Raw genomic sequence first — 22,005 nt, 5'->3', positions numbered from 1 at the left:
GATATATAAGAATACTTGGCCTGCTGTTCTTGGAGAACACCTGCTACAAGTGAGTAACTTTGCTTTTTCCGAGGACAAGCAGGCCATCATAGTCTCGCAGATGGGAATCCCTAGATACCAGGCTAACTAAAAACAATGACTAATAATCCACTCAAGCTAAAGTAATAATTGAAAATCACAACACAACCTCACACCGGCTGTGTAAATATCATGTAGGGCACACCCACCTATAGAAATGCTAGTTAGTCTGATAAGATTTACTTAGATGGAGAAAAAAAGCTTTTTTCTCCATCTAGGTAAATCTTATCAGCTTAACCAAAAACAATACCAAGACAATAGGGACTTGAAATGTTGAGGCCCGTAAGTCAATCAACCTGAAACTATTTACCTATTAGTTATGGAGGTCCAGCCTGTAACAAAAAAGGACTGGGCCTGAGGGGGTGGAATTGGACTTTAGACACTAAACAAATTCTGCAGAACTGTCACGTCGGGTATCCTGCTCAAGGCAGTAATGAGATTTATTTATTTATTTGTTGCATTTGTATCCCACATTTTCCCACCTCTTTGCAGGCTCAATGTGGCTTACATAGTACCGTAATCGACGTTAACCGATTCCAGTATGAACAAATACAAGTTGCGAGTAATATCAAGGTGATATTATGGTAGAGTGAGATACATGTATGATAAAGACAGTTGGGGAGAACTTAGAGAGGGAAAGGAAGAGTTAGGATATGTCCGTTACGATCTTTGGTTACGTTGCGTCGCAAATGTCCAGGTTTTTATGTTGGGTCGGTGGGGTATGCCCTTCTGAACAGTTCTGTTTTTAGTGCTTTCCGGAAATTCATGTGGTATGATGTGGTATGATGACCTTGAGATTCATGGAGGCTAGAACTCTCCATGTGTTGATGTGAGATGTGAATGTGTGGACAGATGACCACGTTGCAGTTTTGCAAATCTCCTTTATGCAGGCTGATCTTAAGTGGGCTACTGACGTAGTCATGGCTTTGACATTATGAACCTTGACGTGTCCCTCTAGAGTCAGCCCAGCCTGGGCATAAGTATAGAAGGTACAATCTGCTAGCCAATTGGAAATTGTGTGTTTGCCGATGGCCAAAAGAAACAACAGCTGGGTGGACTATCTATGGGCTTTAGGCTAAGGCTCGCTTACAGTCCAGGTATGCAGTACACTTTCATAAGGATTGGAATGTGGTTCTGAGAAAAATGTTGGCAGAACGATTGACTGATTAAGATAGAACTCCACAGAAATACAGAAGAACAAAAACCTTGCAGAGATAATCACACTTGGGAGACAGCGAAGGTGACACAATAAGATGACGATGCTGTATTGGTCAGCTGACCAATAAATCTTCCAGACCATACAGCATCATCATCATATTGTGTCACCTTAGCTGTCTCCCGAGTAAGATAGAACTCCGACACTACCTTAGGAAGGAACTTAGGGTGTATGAGGAGAACTAATGTATTGTGGTGAAACTTGGTGTAAGGTGGCTCAGCTACTAGGGCTTGAAGTTCCAAATATTGTATGTAACTTTTAAGAGTACTCATTGTTAGTACTCATTGTTTAGAGGATCACTGCTTTATTGGTTTTTGAGACAGTTGGAGGTTTGACAGGGGGCTTTGTTAATAACAAACCTTACATAATGCAAACAACCCCTGTATGGTCACATTCTACTCATAGGAATCATTGTAATAGCAACAATGTCCACGTTTTCCTCAGACTTTAGGGCTTGCAAATCTTGAACCTTTTTACTTAGACTACGAGCATTTGTGCTCATTGCTTTCCATGTTTGGATGGTTTTCTATATTTACATGATCTTACCCTCTGCCATCATGTTTTTTTTCTGGGGGTGATGTACTACGAGCGTGGGTCTGTGATGGCAAGAAATCTATTACACTGAATGCACCTGTTGAAGTCACTGGGGGTCTTCTGAGACATCGAAAAAAGAATTGAGGCCATATTAAATTTCTCAATTTTGAACCGAAAAAGGGGCAGTGGCAAATTGAGGTTGGAGCTCTGGCTGTACTTACAGGTCTAGCCAATCACGAAAAAATGAAGGAAACTGCCAAAAAAATCCAGAGGAAATAAAGAGGAAAAAACAAGGAGAAATGGAATATAAAGAAAATTACTGAAAACTCAAAAAGAACTTAAGAAGGACTGCACAGGAAGGCATGTAGAAAAAATATGCGCCATGACTCCTTTCAGCTCCACAGAAAAACAAAGACTGAGGAACCTGTGCTCACATGTCAAGCTGGAAGGCACTTGTGCATGTGTGATGGGACACTGCTAGAAAGTTTTACATTTCACTAAGTCAGCATCTGCATAGTACTCTGTCAGATGATGTCACCCATCTGTGGAAATACAACAGCCTGCTTGTCCTTAGAGAACCTATTTTATCTGGGGGCATAAGTATCCGAGAATTTCCATCTTTGTTCTAAAGAAAACCAAAAGATCTTGGTGTGGGGGTGGGACTCTAATCTAATCCTGCATTTATAGACTGCTTTCTCCCCTGATGGGTCCAGAGCAGTTTACAATAAAAAATTGAACTACAAATTAAAAAAGAAAAACTGTGAATTTAACAGATAATCAAAATTTTTTCAAACAGATAGGTCTTGAGACAATTACGAAAAACATAATAAGAGGATTGTGTCTATCAACGTTCCAGATCTCAACAGCCTTAGAAGACAATGAAGATCCTAACATCTTTTTAAAATCAAATGGTATTGGAGGATGGAAAAATCAGCAAATAAGAATCTCTTTAACTAGAAGCTTCTCTAACTGAGAGAAAAGCCACTAGCTGGGATAATCTTTCTGGGGCCAATCCATTTGAGATATTGAACACAAAACAGGCTAATTTGAATATAATGCATGCTTTTACAGGAAGCCAATACATTTAAGAACATATTACGAGGCAACTCAAGTCAGATATTTACAAACAAATCTTTTCCAGCGAAGGGAAGGTGTTAGAACTAAAGAACATAAATTGAGGTTGTGGGGGCGATCAAGAATAATATCAAGAAGTACTTTTAAGTGGAGAGGGTGGTAGATACCTGGAATGCCCTCCCACAGGAGGAGGTGGAGATGAAAATGGTAATTGAATTCAAAAATGCATGGGATAAATACAAAGGAATCCTGTATAGAAGGCATAGAACCAAACAAGCTTAGCGGTAATTAGATGGCAACATCAGTAATTGGGAAGCAAAGCCAGTGCTGGGCAGACCTCTATGGTCTCTGCCCCGAAAATGGCAAGGACAAATCAAGATCAAGTGTAAGTATGTAGTATCTCACCATACCTTATAGCACAAATTTATGTAGTATCTCTTCATATCTTAGACTACAATTGAAGGGGGCAGACTCAAGAAAAATGTTAGGAAGTATTTTTTCATGGAGAGAGTAGTGGATGCTTGGAATGCTCTCCCGCGGGAGGTGGTGGAAATGAAAACGGTAACGGAATTCAAACATGCGTGGGATAAGCATAAAGGAATCCTGTGCAGAAGGAATGGATCCTCAGGAGCTTAGTCAAGATCGGGAGGCGGGGCTGGTGGTTGGGAGGCGGGGATAGTGCTGGGCAGACTTATATGGTCTGTGCCAGAGCCGGTGGTGGGAAGCGGGACTGGTGGTTGGGAGGCAGGGATAGTGCTGGGCAGACTTATACGGTCTGTGCCAGAGCTGGTGGTTGGGAGGTGGGGATAGTGCTGGGCAGACTTATACGGTCTGTGCCCTGAAGAACACAGGTACAAATCAAAGTAGGGTATACACAAAATTAGCACATATGAGTTATCTTGTTGGGCAGACTGGATGGACCGTGCAGGTCTTTTTCTGCCATCATCTACTATGTTATTAAGTTACTATATCTTGTTGGATAGATTATATGGACCATACAGGTCTTTATCTGCTGTCATCTACTATGGTACTATAGTCTTCTTGCCCTTTTTTAAAATATGATCTTTAATAACCTCACCACAGGTTAAGTTCCAAAGGAATGGAAAGCAGTTGTGATTCATTCCATTCTGAAGAAGCTCTCTTTAGAGACAACTACACTTGCAAATTACAAACCAGTATCTAATCTCCTCTTTCTCTCTAAATTGAAAGAGAAAGTAATTTTTACTCAACTTACTCAACATATAGAGGCTTATAATATAGTTCACCCTTGCCTGTCAGATTTAGGTTGGGCCACAGTACTGGGGGAAGGAATAGGGTCTGAAGAGCTTGTGGTCTACCTAGAGGAGGATATAAGCTTAGAGAATATAGTTACAAAAGGGAGATTAAATTTGATCCAAGAGGAAAAGACAGCTATAGAGGTAATCTCAGGGAGAGTGGCAGTTGAAGAAATTGTGGACATTAGAGCAGAGATTTTTATAAGAGAAATACTCTGAAAAAGCTGCTGTAGTCAGTGTGGAATAGGGTCTCTACTGGACCAGCTGCAGAAAGTTGCGAGAGCAATGAAAGACGTTTTTTTGGATGACTTGCGGACTCAGAGATTAGTATAATAATGTCAATGATGGTCTTTAAGTTGATTTTGATAAAAGCTGTGAGGTTCATACTTTCCAAAAGGTAGTTTGAAGTAGAGTATTTCTCCACGTGTTTGATATCCAAAGAATCTCTGTTTTTTTCTTTTTTTGGGGGGGGGGGGGGGGGGGGGGGGGGGTAGGCAAAGTTTGTTGTTGTTTGCCCATTCCTGAGTTGCGGTTAGACAGGCAGTCAAATTACTCAGAGCTGTGGGTAGATCTGGTTCAGTGGGTATGAGTAGTTGCACATCAATAGCATAGATGTAGAATTTTGTGTCTATTGACCAAAGCAGCTCAGCCAGAGGCTTGAGGTAGATATTAAATAAAATGGGAGGCAGTATGGACCCCTGTGGCACCCCACAGTCCAGTGCCCAAGATAATGATGTGCTGTTGCTGAACAGAACTGATTGTTGTCTATCTAACAAATAGGACTTGAGCCAAGTAAATACTGTGCCACTGATACCTATTTCTGCCAGTCTTGTAAGCATGATATTATGATCACGGTGTCGAAGGTTGGTGAACAACGCTAGTATCCTGGCAGAACTACTGTGCAGATTATCAAGAAAGGACATAAGAACTGTCTCTGTTCCTTGTCCAGGTCTGAAGCCAGATTTACATGAACCTAGTCAATTACTTTCAATTAGCCAGTCATTGAGTTGAGTGCAGACTGTCTGTTATACAAGTTTTGCCAGGAAAGGAATGATAGAGACTGGTCGGGTACTTTTGAGCATGTCCTGGTCCAGTAAGCTCTTTTTCAGTAGGGGGCACGCCACAGCTCTTTTTAGTGTTGTTGGCAGATGCCCTTCCATAACAGAGGAATTAACAATTTTAGTGGCCCCATCAATGAGGCCCTATGCTTGCTCGTTGTACAATCCTTGCTGGGCAAGGATCAAGAGGGCAGGTTGTAGACCGTAGACCTTTCAGGATATTTTCAAGAGCTTCCTCTGTGACCTGATTGAATGAGTCTAAAATGGCTGTGCATTGTGGGGAACAGGGATCTTTAATGGGACTGTCAATAGGTCTTGATGGAGACCTTTAATTTTGTGGGCAAAATAAGTGGCAAAGTCATTGCTGGTTAGCTGTGACTGGGAAGGCTGGTTCTGTTGTGGGGTTTGCAGTGGGCTGTTTACTATTTTAAATAGCTACTTGGTTGAATTTGCAGCTTGTTCTTTGTGTTGAGAACAATATTGTTTTTTGGCTGCTGTAATGGCCTGGCGGTGCATTGCCATGTGTTTCTTACAGTTAAGCCTGTCTTCATCTAGGTGAGATTTTTTCCATTTTCTTTCAAGCTGGCATCTTTGATGCTTAAGGATCCGTAGTTCTGGGAAGAACCACAGGGAACGTTTGTTAGTGGTGCAAAGAACCTTCTTTAGAGGGGCCGTTTTTTCTAATGCCATTCCAGAGATCAACTTGTTCTGACACTGTCATCATGTTTTCAACTACATGGGGTAGGACAAGGCCTCTAGGAAGTTTTCAGCAGGCAGATTTCTCATGTCTCAGATTTCCTTCCAAACCTTGATTTCAGAGTCTGATGTGCTCATCATTTGAGTCTGAGTGAGTCCTTGTTCACTTGCTTTACAGACGTCCATTACCTCTTTCAGAGCTAATCTGGAGGTTCTATGCATTTTAAGCTAAACTCTCTTATCTTTAAAATTGCATATGCAAAGGAGCCAGAGGCTGATGCACAAAGCTTACTGTGCTAGCAACGTCTGATTTAGACTAGTTCTATCCATTTTGGCAGTCATGTTATCCAGTGAGTAATGCATAAAGGGGGTCTGTGTCGATCATATCATTCGCTGTATCAGCCGATAATCCTATGCAAATGTATTATAACGAGCTGATTAGTATTAAAATGAGAACTCTGAGTGATTCACAGCCGTTTCTGAGTGATGCACAGAAAGGAATGCCTACCTTTAATGTGCAAAATTGTGGGAGGTCTGGAGCTGTTGAGGCATGATGGCAACTTCTCGGCAGAGCAGTCTGCTGTCATATTTTAATAGTATTTGCATGTGTGTGTTAAATATGCGATGTACATGTGTCCCACACATAACAGTACTGTGAAAAAGTTTATTATGGAACAAAAAAAAAAGGCTGAAGCTTGTTGTTGAGACACGTCCCCAGCATCTGCAAAAAAAGCTACACACGGCTTTGAGCATCACTCATTATTTTAAATTGGTAACGTCTACCAAGGATGTCCAACCAAACATCAACCTCACAGATATCTGAGTGTGGGGTACCATAGGAATTGCTAATATCACCAATACTGTTCAATGTAATGATGGCCCCACTCAGAAAAAAAATGGAATTAATGGGTTTCAACCCATTTATATATTCAGACGACATCACCATCTTCATATCTTTCCAAAACAATATCACAAACATACAGGACAAAATAAAAAAAAAAAGAATTGAACTTCATGAAGAATGGGCAACAACTTTCAAACTCAAGCTGAACAGAGACAAAACCAAATTCCTAGTGCTATCCAGCCCACACAACTCCACATCCTACCAAAAATTCACAATTCAAAGTAGTTAAATTGTGGGAGGATTGTGAAAAATTACAAGAGGACCTTATGAGACTGGGAGACTGGGCGTCTAAATGGCAGATGGCGTTTAATGTGAGCAAATGCAAAGTGATGCATGTGGGAAAGAGGAACCCGAATTATAGCTACGTCATGCAAGGTTCCACGTTAGGAGTCACGGACCATGAAAGGGATTTAGGTGTTGTCGTTGATGATACATTGAAACCTTCTGCTCAGTGTGCTGTGGCAGCTAAGAAAGCAAATAGAATGTTAGGTATTATTAGGAAAGGAATGGAAAACAAAAATGAGGACGTTATAATGCCTTTGTATCATTCCATGGTGCGACCGCACCTCGAATATTGTGTTCAATTCTGGTCGCCGCATCTCAAAGATATAGTGGAATTAGAAAAGGTGCGGAGAAGGGCAACGAAAATGATAAAGGGGATGGGACGACTTCCCTATGAGGAAAGGCTAAAGCAGCTGGGGCTCTTCAGCTTGGAGAAAAGGTGGCTGAGGGGAGATATGATAGAGTTCTATAAAATAATGAGTGGAGTGGAACAGGTAGACGTGAAGCGTCTGTTTACGCTTTCCAAAAATACTAGGACTAGGGGGCATGTGATGAAGCTACAATGTAGTAAATTTAAAACGAATTGGAGAAAATATTTCTTCACTCAATGTGTAATTCAACTCTGGAATTCTTTGCCAGAAAATATGGTAAAGGCAGTTAGCTTAGCAGAGTTTTAAAATGTTTGGACGGCTTCCTAAAGGAAAAGTCCATAAACCATTATTAAATTGGACTTGGGAAAAATATTGCTGGGATAAGCAGCATAAACTTTTTTGTACTTTTTTGGGGATCTTGCCAGGTATTTGTGACTAGGATTGGCCACTGTTGGAAACAGGATGCTGGGCTTGATGGACCTTTGGTCTGTCCCAGTATGGCAATACTTATGTACTTATATTTGATTTTTAGATGTTCAGTTGTAATGCAACTAGAATGTCAGGTGCGTAGGCTATGCATTGGTTAATTAAAGAATTAACTCTGCCCCTTCAGTACAATAACTCCAGATAATCTTATGTACTTATGTACATACCACATCGAACACAACTTAAAATACTAGGAATCATTCTTGACAAACATCTAGTACTGGACAATCAAATATCAGCAGTAATATCAAAGTGCTTCAGAACACTGTGGAAACTGAGAAAAATATGAGATAAATTCCCTAGACAATCTTTCTGGATACTGGTCCAATCAATGATGCTATTGCAACTAGACTACTGCAATGTAGCATACATAGGGTGCAAGGAAAACATACTAAAATCGCTGCAGTCCAAAGCACAGCAGCAAGAGTGATTTTCAAGAAATCAAAATACGAAACAGCAACCCCACTGCTTGAAACACTACATTGGCTACCAGTCAAGGCAAGAATATTTTTCAAAGCAAGCACCCTTATCTTTAAGATACTATTCAGAATGACACCTGAATATATGCTTAACATGATTGAACTATACTCCAGAAATGCCAGCCCAAAAAACAGAAGCTACCTACTCCTATATCTACCCAACTGTAAAAACATCATCTACAAAACTATCTACACAGCAGGATTTAGCTACCTGGGTTCCAAATGGTGGAACTCGATACCAAAAACCATAAGAAGCACCACTAATCTCCTCTAATTCAGAAAAGAAATGAAAACCTACCTCTTCAAACAATTCTAAGGCTAATCACAAAGATATCATTGCTTTCCTTTCAAATCTTCCTCTTCAAAAACTATATGAATAAATGTCACCAAAACTCTACAGTTGAACACAAAAGCTACCACTATCTTTTCCTCTTCAAATCTATCTCTTAGATGACCTCTCCACATTGCACAACACTATTGCAACTCCACCAAAATGTAAATTGTAAGCTACTTTGAACCAAAACTTGTTTTTGGACAATAGTGGGATACAAGAATGCATAAATAAATAAATAAATAAATAAATCTAAATGCAAGTGGTTTTTAATGGTGACTTTTGTGCATCAGCCCCTCGGTTATTTTTCATAGCCTAGCACTATATTGGTCTGTTGTCTCCATAGATGCTTATACTATATCATATTTCTGGTGAATTGAAAATGCTTTTGGAGTGCATCCAGAATTTTGCAGAGGTCTTCTTTGGCTGTTGGAGGCATATGCAAGTGCTGCTGTGCAGATGACATTCCTTGCCCATTACAGATTGCAGCATTCAACACTTATTTTATCTTATTTCATTCATTTCTGTTGCAACTTCATCATTCTCTCACTGTGCTATGAAAAACATCCAGTTGTTGAAGATGTCATCTGGCATTTCCATGGGCCTGGGAATTTGAATCAGACATCTGAGGTATATGCTTCTCTGACTTTGCTAGTTCTTTGTTCATCAGGACATTTGGATTCTTGAAACAATGTTTGTATGGTAAAATACAGACAGTCTCATGGGCTTTTTGACAACTTTGATTTTATTCTGACAGACAGAGGAAGTAATTTAGTGGTTAGAGTAATGGACTGAGAACCAGGGAAGCCAACGTTCAATTCCCACTTCTTCCACTGATACTCTTCGGGACATTGTGCAAGTGACTTTTGGACTCATTTTTGGAAGAGAAGGACGTCCATCTTTTGACATAAATTGGAAGATGGACGTCCTTCTCCCAGGGATGTCCAAATTGGTATAATCGAAACCCGATTTAGGACGTCTCCAACTGCACTTTGTCGCAAAGACGGCCAAAGTTCAAGGGGATGTGTTGGAGGCTTAGCGAAGGCAGGACTTGGGCGTGCCTAACACTTGGACGTCTTTGACCCATAATAAAAAAAACAAGGACGTCCCTGACAAACACTTGGACGTTTTCACCTGGATCTGTTTTTCTTACGAATAAGGCACAAAAAAGTGCCCGAAATGACCAGATGACCACCGGAGAGAATCGGGAATGACCTCCCGTTACTCCTCCAGTAGTCACTAACCCCTCCCACCCTTAAAATATGTCATGCCAGCCTCTATGCCAGTCTCAGATGTCATACCCAGGTCCATGACAGTGCATGCAGGTCCCAGGAGCAGTTTTAGTGGGTACTGCAGTGCACTTCAGACAGGCAGACCCAGGCCCATACCCCCCCTATCTGTTACATTTGTGAAGGGAACAGCAAGCTCTCCAAAACCCACCACAAACCCACTGTACCCATATATAGGTGCCCCCTTCACCCGTAAGGGCTATGGTAGTGGTGTACAGTAGTGGGTTTTGGGGGGGGGGAGGTTGGGCAGGGCTGGTCTTAGCAAGTGCGGGGCCCTATGCAGACCATCCTAACTCCACCCCCACCCTAGCTCCAGGGCCGGCCACCCCTCCCTCCGAGCTCCCGGGCCGCTCCCTCCAAGCTCCAATCCCCCAGCTCCAGGGCTTTCCCCCTTAGGGCTCCCATCTCCAAGGCCCCCCTCCCTCCCGGTCATTTTTTAACACCCCCCTCCAAAATCCAGTACTAGGTATGCCGAGAATACAAAACACTCAGGACCTATAGAGCAATTCTACCATACCATAAGCAGTCATTTCTACAAATCACACAAAGAAAAGGAAAACATCTTAAAACACTACAGTGAGCACTAGAACATCAATTCACCTATTGTAAAATGAAACCAGACAGAATAGTACAGATCGTCGATCCTGCACAGTCAATGCCAACTGAAAGCCATGTCTTTTTCACAAACACAGATACACCCTAATCCACTATAGAATAAGTAGTAATATTTAAACTTTCTATTTAGACAAAAATTAAACTGAACCCCCAAGATGCCAGACTCTGCATACAATGCAATACCACAGAAACAGAAAATGTCCCCTAGTACTGTGCAAAATATAAAGACAGCATTTGTAAATTTGAAAAAAAAACTAACAAATACCAATCACCACTTTACAAATTAACAAATAGAAATAAAACAAATATAGAACATACAATAATACCATTTTATTGGCCTAATAGATTTAGCTTTCAGAGGCCAAAACATCCTTCCTCAGGTCAATATAGTATAGTACTTTTACAGTATCCTATCCTGACCTGAGGAAGGGGGTTTTGTTCTCCGAAAGTTAGCCAAAATGTATTAAAATTAGTCCAATAAAAAGATTACCTTGTTTACATGTTCTATTATAAACATTTACTAACACATCTACAATACCACCTTATTCTAGAGCAAAAAAATAAAAATATATATTTTATTTACAGTTTGTTGTCTCTGGTTTCTGCTTTCCTCATCTTCTTTTCACTGTCTTCCTTCCATCCAGCATCTGTCTTCGGTCTCTCTCTGCTATCCAGTGTGTGCCCTCTCTGCTGTCCCCTCCATCCAATGTCTGCCCTCTCTCCCTGCCCCTTTCATCCACATCTGCCCTCTATCTCTGCCCCTTCCATGATCCATCCACCATCTGCCCCTGTCTGCCCTCTCTCTCTCCCCCATCCATTCACTGTCTGCCTGCCCTTTCTCTCTGCCCCTTCAATCCACAATTTGCCCTCCCTCTCCCATCCATCCAGGGTTTGCCCTCCCTCTCGCTCCCCCATCCAGGATCTGCCCCTCTCTCCGCCCCTTTTTTCAGCCCCCAGTTCCAGCCCCCACTATCCCACCAGTCCCCCATTTCAGCCCCAGCCCTTTTCTCCCACCAGTCCCGAGCTTCAGCCCCCCCAGCCACTTCTTCCTGTCCCCTTTTCAGCCCCCAGTCCCCAGTTTCAGCCCCTGTCCCTTTTCAGCCTCCAGTCCCAGTACTAGCCCCCTTATCCCACCTACCCTCCTTTTGAGCCCCCAGTTCCAGCCCCCTTCATCCACATGCCTTGTATTAGGACCCCCCTTTTCAGATCCATTCTCCCACCTGACCCACGCATGCCCCATTTTCCTACCAGCCCCATGGATGGCCCCCATTTTCCCATATTGCCCCTTCTCAGACCCCAGTGCCAGTCCCCTTCTCCCATCCAAGAACCCCCTCCCCAGTCCCCTTCTCCCATCCAAGAACCCCAGTCCCGTCCCCACCCGTCCCCTTCAATCATCCAAGAACCCCCTCCCCACCCCCTTCTCCCATCCGTGAACCCCCTCCCCATCTCAGTCTCCTTCCCATTTGAGAACCCCCTCCCCTCCCCACCCTTCCCCCACCCCACACCCTTCTCCCATCTGAGTCCCTCCCCCACCTACCAGCTCCATTCTCCTGCCGCCCACCACCCTCACTGCCTTTAAAAAAAACAAATTGGAAGCGCGGTACCTCAGAGGAGGGCGAGACTCAATGTGGGAAGGCCCAACGTCGCGACGTCGAAGAGATTTTTAGTAGCAGGCAGACGCGAGGCTTCCTGTCACTCCGGCGCTTCCAAATTGTTTTTTTAAAGGTAGGACAGGGTGGAGCAGCGGGAGTGGAGCACCCCCCACCCGCTGACATCTGGACCGCCCCCCCCCACGCTGCCGTCACGCACGCACACCGGTCAGAGGGAGGGAGGGAGGACTGCAGCTTGGGCAGTTGGGGCGGGGCAATCTCAGGTGCGCTGCGCGGGGCCTCCCTGAGCATGAGGCCCTATGCGGCCGCCTCAGTCGCCTCGCCTTAAGACCGGCCCTGGGGTTGGGGGTTCAGCACACATGGTAAGGGAGCTATGTTCCTGGGAACAATTACGAAGTCCACTGCAGTGCCCCTTAGGGTGCCCGGTTGCTGTCCTGGCACGTCAGGGGGACCAGTACACTACAAATGCTGGCTCCTCCCATGACCAAATGGCTTGCAATTGGCCATTTTTAACATGGACGTCTTTGGTTTTGAAAATCGCCAAAAGTCAGAAACGTTCATGTCTAGGGACAACCAAATCTAGGGATATCCAAATTTAAGGATTTGGACGTCTCTGACAGTATTTTTGAATTGAAAGATGGACGTCCATCTTGTTTCGAAAATACGGGTTTCCCCGCCCCTGGATTTCGCCGTTTTGCAAGGACGTCCAAATCGCAACTTGGATGTCCCTTTCGAAAATGCCCCTCCACATCTCCCATTGCCTCTGGTGCCCACTTAGATTAGAAACTCTTTTGGACAGGGATATATTGAGGGTAATTCTATAAAGGGATGGTTATTCTTAGGTGCCAAGATTGCCAAAATACCAGCATATACAGTATGTGCATATGTGTGCATAAACACGCGTAAATGCCAACATTTCGGCTAAGTTTTATTCTATAAAATGGCAGCTAAATGCAATGGTTCATAGTTTGAAGGTGGAGAAATACATGGGTAGTGTGTGAGCCCACAGTTATGCATGTAAATTATACAATACTATAATTTGCATACAATTTTTAGCTATCTAGGCATGAGCATTTACACCAGCTTTATGGCTGGTGTAAGTGGTCGCACCTACAATATATTCGTGTATTTTGCCCTGTTATGCTAGTATTTTATTAAGGAAAGTAGGCATCCACTTTCCTTTATATAATAAGTTCAAAATAGGCACCTTCCCCATTCCCCTTTATAGAATTACCTTCATTATGCCTGAATGCTTACTGTGTGCATCCAGTAGTGATATAAAAATTATAAGTATTTTTATTACTGTAGACAGAAAGCTGGAGGGCAGCCATAGAGTGCCATATCATATTACTCAGTTCTCTGCAGGTCATTGCTGTATGGTTGCCTAGTGGAGGGGAGGCTATCTGTTGAAACACTCCCATTCCTCTCAGTCTTATTCTGCTGCTGCCCCTATCCTCAGTTCTCTTCTTCCTCTTCCTCCCCAATCCTGTCCCATCCTCAATTGCCCCCTTCTGGGTCCTGTTGCTCCTACCTTTATTTCCCCCATCTTCAGTACTTCATCCTCTCCAAATGCAGTCTCTGTCCTTAAAGCCTCCCTAGCTGTTCTCTCTGCTATTGCCATCCCTATCCCAAGACCGCTTTCTTCTTTTCCTTCCTCTTCAATTAGTTCCTTCCTAGGTCTTCTTCCTAATTCCTCTATGTCCTTTTCTTAATTCTTCCATTCCTCCCATCTCTCTCTGTGGCCTCTTCCTAGATCTGTTTGCTTCAATGTCCTCCCCCAACTCAGTCTATGTTTTCTCCCTCCAATCTTCTTCCCAGTCTTCTCTCTCCAACCCCAGAGTCTTTTTCCTTCAGTTTTCCACAGGATCTTCTACTTCCAACCTTCTTCCTTGGTACTCCTTTCTAAATCCCTTTAGTCTTCTCCCTCTCTTCTCACCATGTCCCCTTCCTCATCCCTCCTCTTTTCTAGAATCTCTGCTCTGTGGCTCCTTCCCAGGTCTTTTGTCTTGATCCTTTCTCTTCTACACTTATTTGGTTGGTCTCAGGCCTGGTGGACATTTTCAGATAGTAGTAGTAATACCAAGAAAAATCAGCATGAATCATATCAGAGGCTAGACGTTTTACAGTAAGCGTTAGCAGTAAATTTGAGATACTGAAATCATACTTGACATGCCCTTGCTTAGGAGTGAGGTTCATTCCTGTCATGGGTCCTAATAAAGGCTTTTCTGGAGCATCTTACCCTTGAGTGTGGTGACTGATCTCTTGACATTGAGCCCTCTCAACCCTTCTTTTTTCTGTTGTGTTCGATTGCTGTGGAGTGTGTGAACCCCATTCTGTTTTTCTATGCATAAATCTAATCCATTTGGAGAAATTACCCCATCACAAACCCTGCAGTAGCCCCATCCCTAATTTGGCAATTGAACCTGTTTCCCCTTCTATTTGCCAGTTCTGAGACTTGAGGCAGTGACTGGAAGGTAGTTTGGGTGCAGGAAGCCCAGGAGTCTTCTGGAGGAACTGGGAATCTTGAGTTATCTGTGTAAGGTGCCAAAAAATCAAATTTTGAACTTTGTGTTCTGTGCTTTCTGGATAATATTTGTGCATGCAATCCAGCTAATTGTACAGATCTGAGTTATATAGTATATGAGTGGCTTTTTTTTTTTAATCAATAAGAGGCTGTTAACACCAAGGAGACATCTTAACAGCAGTTTTTGGACAACTAAAATCATGGATAATATTTGTTGGATTGCTCTGTTCTATCATTCACCAGGAGAGGCTAACTGGCTTTACGTCAGTGGCTCAGACTCATGCAGTCATCGTGCTATCCTATTGCATATACTATCTTCTTCTGATTTTGTAAACAAGGGCATGATGACAAGCCCCTTTATACAATGGAAGAAAATAAGAACTGGATCAACATAAATAAACTCAGTTGGCAACCATGCATCCCCCCACCCCCACCACTCTGGTAGATAATTGAAAAGGAGACTTTACCCGAGGCTTCTCAAGTAAGTTTTACTCATCAGTAAAATCTGGTCCATAAGTACACATCCCAATATCACATAGCTCAGATAAAGGATAATCTTAGGAATGCTGGAAGAAAGAAAGATGTAGTCAAAATAAGGAAGCAGAGAGAATGTCTAACACTACCATTTTGAATCACATGATTCTGCAATTCTAAAAGTTGTGTATTTTTACTCCATACCTTTCAGGTAGGTCAAAGTACAGTATATGAAGAGCAGCAATGTGACTTAAAAGCAATGGACAGTTTCTACATTGAATGCAAATGAATAGGATTTTTAAAAAATCAAAATATGTCATATTCCTTTCAAAAATGAATTTGTTGACCATCCTGCTACTACAGACAGACAAAACAATAACTATTTGGATTACGGGCTCCCTTTCACCATCTTCAGTGAGTCCTGTACTGTTTAATAAACAATTTATTCCCTTATCCTCTTTCAAAATTTTAGGGATTATTATTGATTCTGCTCTCTCTTTCTGCCCTCATGTGTCTCATGTTCTCAAGACAGGTTTTTTCTTACTCCTTGGCTAAGATTTGTTAGAAACATGGTTAATACAGACTCACTTTGCTCTTTGTTCTACGCATATATAAGTGCCAGATACTACTACTGTAACAAAGCTTATGCTGGCATTTCAAAAGCCAACTTAAAATGCCTTCTATCACTTCAGAACACAGCAGCCTGTATTATTTGTTGGGCTTCTAGGTATGATAGGGTTACTCCTCTTTTTCAGCGCCTTCATTGGCTTCCAGTAGAGTACAGAATCAAGTTTAAGGTCCTTACACTAACACACAAAGTCCTGTATACTGCTATTCTCCCATACTTGGCTAGTCTAACCATCCCCCTTATACACCATCCTATACTCTTCAATTGCTAGCTAACAATAGATTGGTTATACCATTCTAAGGCTAGGTGGGAATTCACACATGCTTCCATTTTCTATTTCCTGTCTCCAGCTTTATGGCACTCACTTTCCCAACATCTCCGCCTAGAGAGATCCTATTCCTTCTTTCAGATGGCTCTCAAAACATATTTCTTCCAGCTTACGTTCAACACTCATTGATTCTTATCTGCCACCTTTTGAATAGGGCTTCTTCAGCAAGATGAATGTCTCAATTTGTTTTAACTGGTTTTACGAATGATTTATGTAAATTTATCTGCATATATGACTTTGTCTCATGTGTGAATGGAGTGTTTGGGTTCTGTCCTGTAATTTATGGAGTTGTTTTCCTAATTGCACTTGAATTTTTAATATATTGTATTGTAAATTATTTCGACTTGCTTCGTAAATAGAGACAGTGTAGAAAAAACAATAAACGATGAATGATAAATGATACAGGGCTCTATGACCCAGTGCCAATTACAAATAACAATAACAATCCAAAAGAAAGGTTTTTCCTAAAAGTGATAAACATATTTTTATACAACAGCTTTCAGACTCAGAGTCTAAGCAATAAAGACCCTACAGAAAAAGATTAACTCTTCCCATTAGAGTGTTAACCCTTGATCTATCCCAGTGGTTCCCAACCGTGGTCCTGGAGGCACTCCAGCTGGTCAGGATTTCAGGTTATCCACAATGAATATCCATGAGAGAGATTTGCATGCAGTGCTTCCACTGCATCCAAATCTCTCATGAATATTCATGGGTGAATCTCTTCATACAGGTGGTTAATAAATCCCAATAAATAAATAAATAAATAAATAAATAAATTGTGGATATCCTGAGAACCAGCAAACAGGAGAAAGCAGACCAACTGGTATGCAGATACAGTTCTTTATTTCTAAGTACCCGATGTGGCAACATTTCGCCAATAAGGCTGTGCCGGGTTTAATATACACTGTTAACCAGACATACATTGAGGGGCATTTTCGACCGGGGATGCCCATCTCTAAGGGTGACCATCTCCGAGGATGGCGCCATGAAGGGGCGGGGCCGACCTTATTATCAAACGAGATGGGCATCCATCTTTTGTTTCGTTAATACGGTTGGGGGCGGCCAAATCTCAACATTTAGGTCAACATTATAGATGGTCGACCTAAATGCTGAGATTGCCGGACTTAGAGATGGGCGCAGGGGCATAGCCACGGGCGGGCCTGGACGGGCCTGGGCCCAGCCACTTTCCCTCCAGGCCCGCCCATCCATGATCCCACATCCCCACCATTCCGGAGCGCTGAAATTTGAAGCAGCGCTGTGCTCCGCATGCCTCGATCGACGACACCGGTCATAGTCGCGCCGCTGCGCATCAGATGCGCTTCGCCGAGCCGCCACTTCAGTTCAGCCGGCACAAGAAGAAAAACAAGCGCGGGGCCGCGCCGCTGCAGGCAGAAAGCAGTTGGCGCACCCCAAAATCGGCTTTTGATTATACTGATTTGGCCAGCTTTAGGAAATCGCCGGCCATCTCCCGATTTGTGTCGGAAGATGGCCGGCGATCTCCTTCGAAAATAAGCTGGATAATGAAATTAAAATCAACCATAAAAAGTTAAAAGTTAAAATAACATGTAAAATTCCATACCTTAAAAACAAATGACCATGCATATCTGTGAAACAGAAACCTAAACATACATAAATGCATTAAAATCCTAACCATGCATAATAGAAATTCTTACAACATGCATAAAAATCAATATCATTCATAAAAATCAAGGGTCAATGATGTCAGACAAAAGTGTAGCATTTCAGGCAAAATGTAAGTGTCATTCATATGAAATGACTACCACAATCAGGCTCATTTTCAAAAGAAATAGACATCCAAAAAGTGACACAAGTCAGCATTTGGACGTTTATCTCACAGAAATGTCCAAATCAGTATTATCGTAACCTCTTTTTGGACATCTTTCTCTGGAGTCTGTCAGAAGCACGTCCAAATCTCAAGGGGGCATGTCAGGGGCATGTTCAAAGCAGGACATGGGCGTTCCTAAGACATGCATGTCATAGGCGCCTGGTATAAGCCCAATCTTCCATGCCTGCTGCTTTCTTCCTAATATTGCCCCTCTCTTCCCCCCCCCCCCCCCGCCCCACCTCTTGCCTTAGGCTGTAGAGGTTTTCCTTCCCTGTCTCCTGTTTCCACCTCTGCCGTTCCTACAGTACTAATTATAAATCAAAGCTGTGTGGGACCGTGACTCTCTGCACACTGCAGCTGCTGCCTCCTCCTCTGCTGACCGACCTCCAATGAAAGAGGAAGTTATAGCAGAGGAGGCGGGGTCAGCTAGAAGTGGTAGCTGCAGCGTGCAGAGACCCACAGTCCCACACAGCTTGGCTCTATAATTAGCGAGGCAGAAAAGGCAACAGGAGGGAGGGAGCCTCTGCTTTCATAGGCACGGCTGTCGGCTCTGCTGGTCACACTCCTTCTGACATCAATTTCTTGTTCCAGAGGGGGAAGGACTGGCAGAGAGCAGGCAGCCACACCTATGAAAGCAGAGGTTCCGCAGTTTTGTTTTTTAAATTGCTGTTGCTCTTTAGAGGAGAAGCAGAAGGGTCTGCAGGAAGTTCAGAGAGAGAGAGAGAGAGAGAGAGAGTGAGTGAGTAGAGGTGCTGGTTGAAAAGGGCAAAGAGAAAGGGGAGAGATTCTGTGTGTGTGTGTGGGGGGGGGGGGGTGTTGGAGAAAGAAGAGGCTAGCTACAAGGGCATACAGAGCAGAGGGACATGCTGGCTGAAAAGGGAGGGGGGAGTAAGGTGGGAGAAACACTGGATATAAAAGGTGGAGAGAAAAAGGGATATGCTGCATGAAAAGGGGGGAATAGAGGGGAGCTGTTGGATGAAAGATGGAAGAAAGGAGAAATTCTGTCAAGAAAGGGGTAGAGAGAGAGAGGAAGACACTGGCTGGAAAGGATAGGGGGAAATGCTGCATGGAAAGGGTGGAGAAAGAGAGGGGAAGATGCTGCATTGAAATGAGGAAAATGGAGGGATGCTGAAGGGAACAGAGGAGAAATACTGGCTGAAAGGGATGAAGATGGGGAAATGCCAGATGGAAAATGGTAGAGGTGGGAAATCTGCATGGAAAGGTGGAGGGAGAGGGGAGATATTGAATGGGAGGGGGAGAGGATAGAATTAGTGAAAGACTGGAGAATATAAGGAAGGGGAATAGAAGAACTTGGCTGAGGGAGAGAGAAAGCTGTAGGTAGAAGCAGTAAAAGAGAGAAATTGAATTGTAAGAATAAAAGAAATTTGGACAGAGAGGTGGAAAAATAAATAGAATAAAGATGATAGGAAAAAAAAAATCAATGTTGGAGACAGATGTGTTAGAGGAACTGAAGATGACAGGAGGAGAGAGAGAAATGACAGAGAGAAAACCCAGTGAAGAGAGCTAAGAAAAGACAAAGGAAAGTAGAAACTAAGGACTGGGACTGACACAAAGAGAAAAATTGGCCAGACAACAAAAGGTAAATAAAAAGAAATTTATTTTTATTTTAGAATACATCACTGTTTACATGGCCAATAGAAATAAGCTAGACTGAGTAGCTAGGACTGACCAAGAGCCAAGTGTTAGACTACCTGCACATACTATTCTCTTTAGTATATTGTATTATTTTACACCAGGGGCGTATCTGCGTGGGGCCACAGGGGCCTGGGCCCCCGCAGATTTCGCCCTGGCCCCCCTCCCCGCCGTCAACCCTCCCCCGCTGCTTACTTTTGCTGGCGCCGAGGTCCGACCCGCAATCTCCGTTTTTCGTCTTCCTCCGTGGCCATGCTTCCAGGAAGTAATGCTGCAGTGCTGATTCGTTGAATCCAGTTCGGCGTCTGACGTCAGACGTCGAACTGGATTCAACGAATCAGCACTGCAGCGTTACTTCCTGGAAGCATGGCCACGGAGGAAGACGAAAAACGGAGATTGCGGGTCGGACCTCGGCGCCAGCAAAAGTAAGCAGCGGGGGAGGGTTGACGGCGGGGAGGGGGTGGAGAGAGGCAGAGGCGGCGGCGGCGGCGGCGGCGGGGGGGGGGGGGAGGGAGGCAAAAATGTGCCCCCCCTCTCTGGCTGTGGCCCCCCCTACCGCCGGATTCCAGATACGCCCCTGTTTTACACTAGTAAAAGAAGCCCGTTTCAGAGCAAATGAAACGGGCGCTAGCAAGGTTTTCGTCGCCAACACCCCCCCCCTTCCCTGGCCAACCCCTTTGTTGTTCTGCCATTGCTCCGCCCTCGAGGGCGGGGCCCGGAGCGATTTCCCACCCCCTCCGCCTCCCTGCCTCCCTCCCTGCCAACCCCTTCGTTGTTCAGCCATTGCTCCGCCCTCGAGGGTGGGTCCCGGAGCGATTTTGGTGGCTTCACCACCACGAACCTTCGAACCTTTTTGAAGGAAGTCAGAGCTTGGCTTCACTGACGTCAGTGTCCTCAGAACGTTGAGGGTGAGTTTTATTATAGTAGATTTTTGGTACATAATTCCCTGGAGTGTACTCAGTGCATGATACCATCACTTACAGAGGTACTAGGGGGAAGCAGCTAGTAGGGGTTCTTTTGTACTGTGCTTAAAAATGCATTTACTGTGCCTTTCCTGTTGATATAGGTGTTGACCCCTAAGGCTTTTAACTTGACCCCGCCCACCTTAGCCCTGCCCACCTTAGCCTCCCCAACCAGTTGAGTCACCAACCATCTATGATGGATGTCTTTCAGCAAAAATGGAACAAGACTAAGATGTTTTGAGCTAGACCTCTTTTTATAATGAACAGCTGTAGTGGGGATTGAACCCACTTCCCCAGGATCAAAATCTGCTACACTAACCATTATACTACTCCTCTGCTCCACACAAGAGGTGCCACAAATAAGCAGATGACCAGTGGAGGGACTTGAGGATCACCTCCCCTTATTCCCCCAAATCACAAACCATTTTTCCCAAACAGCACTAGACATTCTTTTTGTAGAAAATGACCTTTCCTGTTCTGATTTTGGACATTTAAAAAACGTCCAAATTGAGACTTAGATGTTATACCCAAAAATGCCCCTTGTGAATTTGACTTGCCCAAAGTCACAAGGAGCAGTAGTAGGAATTGAACCCATGTTGCTAGGACCAAAACCTGCTGCAATAACCATTAAGCCACTCCTCACCTGTTTTGGACATTTTGCATTTGGACGTCTTTTGATCGAAAAATGGACCAAAACAAAGGATGTCCAAATCACAGGACGTCCATAGTATTTTCGAACACAAATGACCTTCTTTCCTGTTTGGAATTTGTCCATCTTTGTAAAACGTCCAAATTCTGATTTAGACTTTTTTTTTTTTTTAATGCCCCTCAATGTCTCTTATAGTGAATTACTAATAAAAAGATAAAAAGATGATTATTTGCAGATATCTTAAAAATCTCACAAATCTTATTATACAGAAGGAAACTACAGGTTTTAGCAGACTGTTGAATATATGCAAAGAAGGAGAGAGAGGAGTCAAAGATGACCCCAACGTTATGAGTTGATGGGAGGATGAGAGTGAAATTCATAGAGATAGAGAATGGGAGGAGAGGTTGGTTTAGGGGGAAAGATAAGAAGCTCAGTCTTGGTCATGTTTAGTTTCAGATGGCAGTGAGACATCCAGGCAGCAATGTCAGAGAGGCAGGCTGATACTTTGGCCTGGATTCCTTCTGAAATTTCTGGTGTGGAGAGGTAGGTCTGGGAGTCATCAGCATACAGGTGTTACTGAAAACCATGGGATGAGATCAGAGTACCAAGCAAAGAAGTATAGATGGAGAAAAGAAGAAGTCCCA

General features: G+C 43.4%; 1 protein-coding gene across 1 annotated transcript in view; it reads right to left on the bottom strand.

Annotated features, from left to right (window-relative positions):
- LOC115479148 (galactose-3-O-sulfotransferase 2-like) overlaps positions 1-22,005 on the bottom strand; it is a 338,036-nt gene that overhangs the window by 201,809 nt on the left and 114,222 nt on the right. Inside the window, exon 2 of the mRNA XM_030216927.1 lies at positions 15,289-15,387. Coding sequence (XP_030072787.1) covers positions 15,289-15,387 — 99 coding nt within the window. The remainder of the gene's footprint in view (positions 1-15,288; positions 15,388-22,005) is intronic.

The sequence above is a fragment of the Microcaecilia unicolor genome, chromosome 10 (assembly GCF_901765095.1).
Source record: "Microcaecilia unicolor chromosome 10, aMicUni1.1, whole genome shotgun sequence".
Classification (NCBI taxonomy): Eukaryota; Metazoa; Chordata; class Amphibia; order Gymnophiona; family Siphonopidae; genus Microcaecilia; species Microcaecilia unicolor.
This window is presented reverse-complemented; position numbering and strand designations above follow the sequence as displayed.